The following is an 11219-nucleotide window of genomic DNA, read 5'->3' on the forward strand; positions in this document are numbered from 1 at the left end:
TGCAGCTGATCTTTTATCCAATGTAAGCAACTTTATAAGCTCTCTCATGGAGAATTAATTATGAACGAGCTGATGATTTACTGGGTTCTGTAATAACTAGCAAAATAAAATGAAGGAACAAAATATTTCATTTTTGCAAAGATGGTTCATTAACAATCCCAACAGCTGCTTTTACAAAATATTCTCTCCTCCTAGGAGGTAAAATTTTTTTGGTCTTGCATGGTAAAGCCCCCTTATTGTGAGACAATCCAAAGAAAATAATTCAATTTTGCGTTTTTATAACAATTAAATATAAGTAATCATCATGCAAAATGGAGTGATCACCACAATAGCTCCTAGAAGAACATCGTAAAGATATGGGAAATTTTAGGTGGAAAAATTTGAGGTATTTCATTGGATAGTAGAATGCAATCGAAGTACTCATTTCAAATGTTATGAACAACTGAGGGGGCAGTCAGGCAACCCATATAAATATTTGTTCTCTAGTAGGATATGTGAGTTACAATGCATAAGAGATGAATCTACTTTCAGATGACCAGGGACCAAGTCCAGAGTTTCACAAGGGATGGGTTTTTTCCTTCCAAAGCATTGAAGGCAATCATTTCCTTTCCATCAGACCTCCAAACATGCCATAGACTCAGGAACTTAACAACAGCATGCCGTGAAGCATTGATTGATTGTTCATATACGTTTGTTAAGACCATGAAAGAATCGATGTTTTCTCCTCCTAGAATGCCTCTGAGAACCCTTTGACATGATGAAGGGGACAAAATGCACCTGCATAAGTACATGACATATCTCCATTTAGTTAGACAAATATAAAGGAATGATATCTTCGAAGATGATAAAGAAAGTGATTCTCTATTTGATTTTTCACGTTTTCAAAGTATAAAGATGACATATCATGAAACTTGTTTCATTTTCTTATCATATATATAGACATATGGCCACTTGGATGTCCCATGGAAGCTGAATGGTTCCAGTGTGCTTTACATAGAATCTTAGGGTAAAAATCACATCCAAAATACGGCCATGAACCAAAACAACTTATGGTACAAAACCAACTTAAGGTTTTCTTGAAATGACATTTTTTCAACATTTTTACTTACCATCATTGTCATTTTCCATAATCGTCTCATCCACAATTATGAATTCCAACCTTCAAAATTATAAGTAAATCAAGAAAACAATCATACAATTCTTTTAGGACAACCAAGCAATTTCCATAGCATCTAGGACACTGTCAAGGGAAATATACCCATTCAACATATCTAAAAAAGCCCTTGTTCAAATTTTGTCATGCCTTCTAACAAAAATAAAAGGGCTTCAAAATCAGAAAATTGTAGGCAGGTTGATGATCCTATACAATCCAGAATGAACTTCACAAAACCCAGAAAGAATAGAGCCAGAACCTGAGAATTATTGTGTATGCCAAAATCTTGAAGGGCAGAATCATCATTAATCAACTTATCATTATAGTATGAAAGGCAAAAATTTGCCCAAACGTGCTTCCTGCATTGCCAGAAGACGACCTTGAATTAGCAAATAAAGGATTAACAATAAGTAGTAGTACTATATCATCCCCAATTCTTCCCCCAAAATAATCAATATTTTTCAAAAATCATGAGTTTCTCTAAATTATAATTTTGTCTAAAATCACTCAGCAAAAGAAATGAAAGATGACAAATGCTGCATTTCTGATGCATCGAATAATTTTGTCTGCTGATTTGCGATTTAGAAACCAAACTGATGGTCATCAGAGGTCATTCTTCCTTTTAAGATATTTTAAAGAACAGTAAAAGGGTTGGTATACTGTCTAGTGATCAATAATTTTTGAGGAACCAACCTATGGTCAACTATTTTTTTTGATAAGCAGCAGCAGAAAATATATTAAAGAAGGCCGAAAGGCCGCACCGCATACAGGATGTATACAAAGCAACCACAAGGCCAAAGAAACAAAAACAAAAACACCTCACCAGCCCTTAGGGGACCGCAACCCACTCCAAGAAGCCTATAAGTGAAGAGGACTCCTCTCCCCTATACAACTTAGCCCAACTCCACAGACTATTTACAAAAGACTTCTTGAGAGTCTGAATAGCCAAAAGACCCCCTCTAAAAGCTAACCTATTTCTTTCTTTCCACACCGTCCAAAATATACATAACGGAATGGTCTTCCAAATCTTCTTCCTTTTTTTACCCACAAAAGGGCCCCGCCAACAGAACAACGCCTCTTTAACCTTCTCTGGAAACACCCACTGAACCCCAAATAAGGCAAAGACGCTATCCCAAAGGGTCCTAACCACTGTACAGTGTAAAAGAATGTGATTTACATTTTCCTCTTCACAATCACACAAAAAACAACAATTTGGAAGCTGCCACCCACGCATTTGCAGCCTATCCAATGTGAGGATTTTTTCCCAAGTAGCCTCCCACGCAAAAAAAGCCACTTTGGTTGGGACCTTATCCACCCAAATATTTTTTCCCGGAAAAACACAAGGATTAGGGGCTGCCAGCAAATTGTAAGCCACCCGAATCCGAAAACTGGCAGAATCCCCGCCTTTCCAAAGCACAAAGTCCTCCTCTGGGGTTACTCTGATGTCCCTTAGCAAAAAGAGCAAATCTTCTATTAGCACCAGCTCCCAATCATTAGAATCTCTAATCAATCTGAGATTCCACCCTCCTTGGCCAAGCCTTGGATCCCACACATCATTCACCAGTTCATTACTGCACACTGCTAAGGCAAAAATCTGGGGGAATGCTTGGGACAGCGCTTCGGTGCCGCACCAATGATCAGTCCAGAACATGATCTTAGTCCCCTTCTCCACCTTGAACTTCATGTTATTCCAGCACCAACTCTTCTCCTTTAAAATCTCCTTCCAAACTCCCACTCCAAAGGGCCCCCGGGCTTCCTTAGATTTCCAACCACAACCCTCCAACCCATGCTTCACCCCGATTACCTTCTTCCACAAGACATCCTTCTCAACGGCAAATCTCCAAATCCACTTGCCCAATAAGGCCCTGTTCAATAACCCCATCCTCCTAATACCAAGACCCCCCTTCTCCTTTTGAGTACACACCACCTTCCAATTAATTAAATGAATTTTCCTACCCGAGATTCCCCCTCCCCAAAGAAAGTCTCTTTGTAATTTCTCAAGCCTTTTAACCATTGACTTAGGCATTCTAAAGATGGACATTTGATAAATAGGAATGCTAGCTAGGGTATTCTTAATCAGGGTGATTCTCCCGCCCTTAGACAAGTATTGTCTTTTTCACCGGACAAGTCTTCTTCTCATTCTTTCCTCCACCCCATCCCACGTGGACAAGGCCTTGTGCCGGGCCCCAAGGGGCAGCCCTAAGTATTTAACCGGAAAGCTACCAATTCTGCAGCCTAACTCCACCGTCATTTCCTCAATATTATCAATCTCCCCTACTGGTATCAGCTCGCTCTTGGCCAGATTGATCCTAAGCCCAGAAGCCGCTTCGAACCACGCCAAAATCCATCCAAGATGAGTTAATTGATCCTTGTTGGCTTCGCAGAAGAGAATAGTGTCGTCTGCAAAGAGCAGATGAGACACCATAATCCCCGCTTCCCCTCTACCTCTCAGCCTACAACCAGAAATGAAGTTCCCCTGCACTGCCCGCCTTATGAGTGCACTCAGCACTTCCATGCCCAAAATGAAAAGATAGGGAGAAATTGGGTCTCCTTGACGCAGACCCTTAGAGCTGGAGAAGAAGCCTTCTGGAACCCCGTTAATAAGGACATAAAATTTTGCCGTTGAAAAACACCACCACATCCAATCCATCCAGCGCGACCCAAAGCCCATCTTTTTCAAGACCTTCATAAGGAAGCTCCAACTGATGTTGTCGTAGGCTTTCTCAATATCCAATTTGCACACCATCCCCTTTTCTTTCCTCTTCTGCCAATAGTCAACCACCTCATTAGCTATGAGAGAGGCGTCTAGAATTTGTCTCCCCCTCACAAACGCATTCTGATCAGCCGAGACCACCTTATCTAACACCATTTTCAGCCTATTGGCCATAAGCTTGTACAGCCCCCCTAGCAAACTGATAGGTCGAAACTCCCCGAGGTCCTCAGCTCCACCTTTTTTTGGAATGATGACCAAAAACGTGGCGTTCAGACTTTTGGCAAATGACTTCTGATCGTAAAATTCCTTGAACAGCTCTACTATCTCCTCCTTAGCGAATTCCCAACAAGCTTGCCAAAAGGCCACAGTGAACCCATCCGGGCCTGAGGCCTTATCGCCGTTCATATCCATCAGAGCAGAGAAAATTTCTTCTTCAGTAAAGGGGGCCTTCAAAGCTTCAGCTTCACTGCGGTCAAGACTTTTAAGAGGTAGCCCCTCTATGTCGACTCTCCACCCTGGTTCTTCACTTAGCTGGTGCTGAAAGGCCTTGACAATCCCCTCCCTCACCTCCTGCTCCTCCACCAATTCCACCCCATTTATTTTAATTCTGTCCAAAAAGTTATTTCTCCAATGGGCACTAGCCATCTTGTGGAAGAACCCAGTATTCTTATCCCCTTCTCTAAGCCACAGCTCCCTAGACACTTGTCTCCAATGGGCTTCCTCCAAAAGGACCCACTTCTTGAAGTTCTCCTTAGCTTCATTTTTCAAGTCCGTTTCCCTTTCTGAGAGGTCCCTGCCACTTTCCACCCTGTCCCAAAACTCAATTTGCCGAAGGGCTGAGCTTTTATTCACTTCCACTCTACCAAAAACATCCCTGTTCCACACTTTAATTTTCTCCTTCATCTCCTTCATTTTAGCAGCCATTCTAAAACTAGCCCTTCCTACTCTTTCCCCTCCTTGCCACCATTCGTGAAGAAGCTCCTTAAACCCATCCACCTTGAGCCACATATTTTCAAACCTGAACGGGGAGGGACCCCGGCTCATCCCGCCCCCCCCCCTCAACAAAATAGGGAAGTGGTCAGAGGTAGGCCTAGGGAGCCTACACTGAACAGCCCCCCTGAAGGTATCTAGCCAACCCTGAGATACCAGGAATCGATCCAGTCTCGCCCAAGTCTGATTGCTCCTACCCCCACTCCAAGAATACACACCCCCCTGCAAGGGGAGGTCAATGAGGGCAAGGTCATCCACCACCTGAGCAAACCTACGCATTGCTCCGTTAAGGCTCCCCTGCCTGCTCCTATCCCTTTGAGATAAAGTAACATTAAAGTCCCCTCCTAAGCACCAAGGGTCTTCCCAAATTCCCCTTATCGCTCCTAACTCCTCCCACAACTCCTCCCTCTCCTTCCTGTTACACGGCCCATAAACTCCAATAAAAATTCAAACCCCTCCGTCTTCAACATTCTTCAACCTACACGATATAGAAAAATTGCCCACCTCCATCTCCAACAGCTCCAAGGATCTCTTATCCCAGCAAACCAAAATATCACCCGCTGAGCCTTGGGCTCCCATAGCCCCCCAATCGAGGAACCTCCCAGATCTCAAACTCCTCACCACCCCCTCAGTCATAGTCTGAATTTTCGTCTCCTGAATGCAAACTAAGTCCGCCCTTTGACTCCTAATCAAAGCCTTGATCACTTTCCTTTTAGAGCTATCATTAGCTCCCCGAACATTCCAACTTACCAGCTTTAACTTCATGAGACAGCTGGAGACTGGGCCCCTCTTCCTTGCACAATGCCTTTCTGCTTCCTTCCCCCATCATAATAGATGGAACATTCAAGTCTCTTCAATTCCCTCTCAAATTTCGAGTTTTCTAAGAGAGACTTGCAGTGCACTTTTTCCCTTCTTTTTCTGATTTTGACCATAAAATCCATAATGTCCTTCTCTAAACCCACTGTTGAAAACCCTAAGAACTGAATGAACCTTGCCAACTCACTCTCCTCCCAGTTGGCCTCCCTCCAATCCCTAATTTCTGGAACCGTCTCACCAACAAGACAGAGGTCCTTCCCACTGGATCCCATCACGTCGTTATTATCTTCCAAAATCTCCCAGCACTCCACATTCTTCAATACTACAGGCGTCCTTCCAATCATCCTCCGGTCCATAGGTTCCCACTGGGAAGCGTCCAGAGCCACCCCAGAACGGTCGTAATACTCCCCCAGTGGAGTCCGACCAGAAAAAGAAAAAGATGGAGAAGGAGAAATACACACCAACGGCCCAAAGAAATTAGAGGCATTCCCATACCTCAAAGCTTCTTCCAGTAGAACATCAACTGTCTTCGAATTCTCCTCCAATCTATGCTCCTCGGCCACAGGCCTCCACAGACCATCCGTCACTAACGACCATGACTGGTCAAGGCCCCCCGCAGAGCTTGGGCCAGCCCCAATAAAGGGACAAACCCCCCTCAAATGGGCTTCGTCCGCATTAGAAGCCAAAGGCGAGTCTGGGCCTCGAACCCCCAGCCCAGCCCCTCCGATCAGATTATTCGAGGCCCGCCCAGCGTCAAGAGACAGCCCAAGAAGGGACGGCCCAGGCTCGCAAGGATAGGTCGTGGGCAGGGAAGGCCCAGAGGCGTCAGAAGGCCCAATGGCCCACTGCGTCGCCAACCCACACGTTTCATGGGGCCCATCCGCCACCAAGCCCAAATCCGGAACCGCAGCCGAACCCGACCCCGAGGACTGCCCCCTCGTCCCATCATCAGTCTGCAGCCTGACCTCGAGACTTGGACCTCCTACCAACCCCCTCACGTGCCTCCCCGCGCGTGCAGGGACTTCACCCCCAACCTCGGCTTCTGAAACAAGAATGTTTTTGCCCTTTCTCTCCCTTGCCATTCTCGCAGCGGGTCTGAATTCCCACCAAAGTGTGAGCTCATAGCAAACCTCCTCGGTCCGCACTTCCACGACGTTGGGGGGCCTCTACTTGTTGAGCTTCACCAAGATCCTTGCCCACTGCAAGCCTTCCAGCGTCTCCGTTTGAGAGTCGATATCAAGGAAACCCCCACAGGCGTCCCCTATTCTCCTCAGAATATCCCGCTCCCATAGCGAGACTGGCAATCCCAAGATACGCACCCAAGCCTCGCGCCTCTTTTCCCCTTCCAGCGTACACCACTCTTAGGCCTCCATATTTCTAGACTGAGAGGAGACCCCTCGCACGAGAAACCCCCAATTCTTAGGGCTTTCTCTGCTTCAGCCAGAACCTCAAATTCTAAGAGGGCTTTGCCCCTTTCCAATTTCGCGATTCCTAAATTACCCTTCAAACTCCAAAATTTCGCCAATTTCATCCCCCAACCTCTCAGGTCATCCTCTTTCCCAGAGCTAGGGTCCTAGCTCCCTACTAGGCAGTGGACCAATTTCCCCATATTCCAGCTCAATTCCCTCTTGCATAGCTCCACCCTCGCCACTACGGTCTCCATCTCCTTTGATTGCACCACAACTTCCGCATAGGATTTCCCCATTGATGACCTCAGAAGCGTCGTGCCCTTTTTCTGTAAGCTCTCGTCTCTGACGTTACACCCCAGACGACGAAGCATCTCCGCCATTAGCACCCAGCCACCCTTATCTCCATTGCCCTTCGGGATATAAATGCTAAACCTTTTATTTTCCAAATCTGTAACCCCTAACCGAATGAACAACCCCCCCTTATTTAGGTCTCGCACCATAAGAAAGGACCTCCCACTGTCCTTCCACTTCCTTTCCCAAAATCCGGTTCCTGCGTTCTCAATACAGGCCTCCAGACCATCGATAAAGCACCCAATACTATTCGGTCCCAACCTGATCCATGAGGAGACTCCCCCTTTCCTTTCTACAATCAGGGCTTGCACCTTGCCTTTCTGCTCCCTTACCTCTACATCAAACCATTTCGACTCCACTCCAAAACTTCCCTTCTTGGCCCTACTCCTAACCCGCACGAAGTCGTCACCTTCTGCATCAGCCCTTGAGTCTCCCTCTAGCCCTTCTGGAACTCGCCGCTCGCCTCGCTCCCTCCCATCGCTTTCACCCTCTCTCACACTAACCCGCTCTCTCGCTCTCTCACTCATGTCGCCCCCCAATAACCTATGGTCAACTATTTGAAGGAGAAAAGCTCAATTCAAGCCAAATTGCAGAAAAACAAGAGAGTTAACTAGATAGCTTGCTGTTATCATACCATGAAATGTGGCGATGCCCCATTTTCGATTGCTCCATATCGTTTATCTTTTTCTTGATTGCCAGTTTCAAATCCTTTACCGTAGCCGAATTCAACACCGCAACATCTTCACCAACAAAATCCCACCATCAAAATCAACCACATATTAGAAAATATCATTTAGCTACGCCCAAATAACAAACGTTCCTACTTGTCAAAGATCGAAGAAGTAGTAGTGCCCAGACACTGTTTGTCGAAATGACAATTAGAAGAAAGACTAAATCCAAACCCCCACCTCGAATGTTTTACATCAAAACAAATCACAGATATCGTTTATAAAAACAATAACAACTCTCTCTCTCTCTGATTGCTGAGGAAAATAAAAAAAAAAAACAAAAACAAAAATTCGGAAACTTTCCTTTCGAGGCACAACTGCCCAGAGTTTGAAGGGTTTCTTTTCTTAAAATTCTGGGAACGAAAAGGAAATGATATGTAGAGGAGAAAGCATTTGGTACCGAAGGATGTAGAATCCAATTTGATAACAGAGATCCGCATGGCGCTGCCCAATTCTAAGTTGATGAGAGTGTCAACATCCGATAAGGTTGGTTCCTTGGGGACATCAGCAAGTATAGGATCGTCCAATAGAGCTGTCAGCGTTGAATGCAACCTTGCTTTCTTCACGTTGTTGCTGTTGTAGCTTCCAACATCCTCCTCTTCTCTCTTCCCTCCACCCGACGATTCCATCTCGCTCCTGAGTGCTGACTATGCAGTTCAGGCTTGGGTTTTTGTTTTGGACGTTTAAATAGAGGACTAGAGTCACAGCTCCATTGAAGACAATTTCCAGCCTGATTTTGGTTTTCTGAGCCCATTTATTTGAAATTTTGGCTTTGACCATTTAGCTCGGTTTGTTTCCTTTCACGGCAAAGGCTAGTTTTAGAACTTAAATACATCTTGCCCAGTATTTATAAAATCTATGCAAAATTTAAAATAAACTTGAATAAGTGACTAATAGTTCATAATTTTCTTAGATTATTCAATTGAAATGAATCTTCTTGTGATTGGTAATAGACATAAAAACTTATGATAACACTTCAAACACATTTAGTAATAGGGTTTGGTTATATGATATCAATTAGTAGCATTTCCATAAGCCTAGGGTATCACAAATGCACCTTGGATATGTATTTTTAACCTTAAATGGTCGTGTATACAAGAGACTCTATTTAAGTCCAACTTAATATCATTTTTTTGAAACTCGAATTGAGTTTGAGTTGGTTAGATTAGACTTGAACCGATTGGATTGTATAATTTCAAATTCATCCATAATATTTTTTTAAAATATTTATAAGAAAATTTATATAGTAAATAAGAAAAGTTTTCAAACAACAAAAATAAATAAATTTATATATATTTAAAAATAAATGTAAAAGCATATAATATTAAAAATTTAAAAAAAATAAATAAATATTATTATATAGGTTAATATATATGACAAATATTATAAAAACATTAAACAAGTCAACCATAGACCATTATTCAATGGGTTCAATTCAAATTGGGATTCGTTTAAAAAAGCTTAACCTAAATTCAACTCAAGTATTGAAAATAATGACCCATCAAAATAAGGTTGGATTGGACCATCCCATCAAGTTTCATCCATTCCCATATATTTATACGATTATATCCATCTTACATGTTTATATTCATATTTAACCATTTCAATTTCACGTTAATGGAATGGTATGGATTGAAAGTTTGATATTGCACCAAGGCAATACCATTGATATTTTTTTTCCTTCATATTCTCATTTAATTTTTAAATAACATATTATTATTTTTGTGTTCTAAAAATAACATTAATAGGGTTTTTTTTTTTTTTAAGCAGATTCTATCAAATTACAGGACAAAGAGGGGCATTGATTCAGAAGTTTAAAAGCATGATTCAACTTCAATCTTGAAGATGGTAGATTGAAGCTGGACCCCCAAATTAATTGGTCGAAGGGTTGGCAGACGGAATTCAACAGAAATAAGATCACCAAAGGATGAAGAGATTGTCAAAACCCACATCCCAAATTTAAACAGCAAAGCACCAGAAATCTCAGGAAAACACTAAATTGAAGACATCTCCATAACAGAAAATAAACAACTGAAGCCAAATGCATAATCTCAGAACCGCATCAAAAGAGCTGATTCACAGAAAGATCCATTTCAGGCGCTCTTGGGAGGCGGCGCCTTCTGCAAATCAACCACTTTCTTCCACGAATCTCTTCCCGATATCTCACTCCACCACCGACCCACATTCTTCCTCTTCGTAAACATCTCTCCCTTCTCGGTAACACTCACCAGGTACTGCGTATTAGGCAGGTGAGAAAGATCAGCCAATGTGAACTCATCGCCGGCCAAGAAACGGCTCTCGCCGAGCCTCTGCTCGTACACGTCGAGAACCTTAGCCAGCTTCTCCTCGCTCTGCTTGATCACACCCAAGTCTTGTTTCAGCTTCATTCGGGGTGCGAACGCCAGCTGAAACACCAGAGCTGAGCTCGGTGGGTTGAAGCTTTGCCCTTCCGCTTCAAGCCACTGTTCTATGGAAGCTTTCTCTAGTGGGTTTGTCCCGTATAAGCGCTTGTTCCCCTGGTTTGCGTACTTCTCCGATACGTACCGACATATGGCTCTGGACTCTGGGGAAAATCGAATGATAATTTAGAAAAGGACAAAAAAATGGAATCAGATAGGAAGAAAAGATTGTGGGGTAGTGGGTAGTTACCAAAGAGGGAGATGCTCTCGTCTTGGAAAGATGGGACTTGGCCGAAGGGCTGTTACAGGGAAGGATGATAAGATTATGGAGAGAAACAGAGAGAGAGGAGAGATTATAATTATAAAGAGATGGCACCTGAATTTTGAGGTAATCTGGTTTCTTGTGTTCGCCTTTGGACATGTCGACGGGGATGAGTTGGAAGTTCACGTCTTTCTCCAGGAGGCAGGCCAAAACTCTAGATACAGCGGTGGACATGGGTGGTCCGTACACTTTCACAGGCGTCGCCATTGGAGGACCTTCCGTGTGGCCGACAAGTTTCCACAAGCACTCCCACTATCACCACATTTATAGAGAGGAGAACCTCTTTATCTTTTTTCTTCACAAGGTTATGGTTGATAAGGCTTGTTTGCGACTCTTCT

The 11219-nt window shown here is 43.5% G+C and overlaps 2 protein-coding genes across 2 annotated transcripts; both read right to left on the reverse strand.

Annotated features, from left to right (window-relative positions):
* Positions 1-364: 364 nt before the first annotated feature.
* On the reverse strand, positions 365-8871 carry LOC117907808 (U11/U12 small nuclear ribonucleoprotein 25 kDa protein). Its single transcript, XM_034821468.1, has 4 exons — positions 8561-8871; positions 8067-8172; positions 1413-1512; positions 365-777 (listed from the first exon to the last, which is right to left on the reverse strand). The coding sequence occupies exons 1-4, from the start codon at positions 8787-8789 to the stop codon at positions 682-684; spliced, it is 531 nt and encodes a 176-aa protein (XP_034677359.1). The 5' UTR covers positions 8790-8871; the 3' UTR covers positions 365-681.
* Positions 8872-9973: 1102 nt separating this feature from the next.
* Positions 9974-11159, reverse strand: LOC117906011 (glutathione S-transferase PARB-like). The gene is made up of 3 exons (XM_034818939.1): positions 10936-11159; positions 10810-10858; positions 9974-10723 (listed from the first exon to the last, which is right to left on the reverse strand). The coding sequence occupies exons 1-3, from the start codon at positions 11086-11088 to the stop codon at positions 10254-10256; spliced, it is 672 nt and encodes a 223-aa protein (XP_034674830.1). The 5' UTR covers positions 11089-11159; the 3' UTR covers positions 9974-10253.
* Positions 11160-11219: the final 60 nt, after the last annotated feature.

The sequence above is a fragment of the Vitis riparia genome, chromosome 18 (assembly GCF_004353265.1).
Source record: "Vitis riparia cultivar Riparia Gloire de Montpellier isolate 1030 chromosome 18, EGFV_Vit.rip_1.0, whole genome shotgun sequence".
Lineage (NCBI taxonomy): Eukaryota > Viridiplantae > Streptophyta > Magnoliopsida > Vitales > Vitaceae > Vitis > Vitis riparia.

Bases quoted from the DNA above. Each gene is read 5' to 3' on its own strand.
- LOC117907808 (XM_034821468.1), bottom strand. From the start codon at position 8,789: ATGGAATCGTCGGGTGGAGGGAAGAGAGAAGAGGAGGATGTTGGAAGC. The intron at 1,513-8,066 runs GTATGATAACAG...CTGGCAATGCAG, and splicing joins GGGCATCGCCACATTTCATG to GAAGCACGTTTGGGCAAATT. The intron at 778-1,412 runs GTTCTGGCTCTA...GTACTTATGCAG, and splicing joins GCATACACAATAATTCTCAG to GTGCATTTTGTCCCCTTCAT.
- LOC117906011 (XM_034818939.1), bottom strand. From the start codon at position 11,088: ATGGCGACGCCTGTGAAAGTGTACGGACCACCCATGTCCACCGCTGTA. The intron at 10,859-10,935 runs GTGCCATCTCTT...TCCCTGTAACAG, and splicing joins CAGATTACCTCAAAATTCAG to CCCTTCGGCCAAGTCCCATC. The intron at 10,724-10,809 runs GTAACTACCCAC...GATTTTCCCCAG, and splicing joins CGAGAGCATCTCCCTCTTTG to AGTCCAGAGCCATATGTCGG.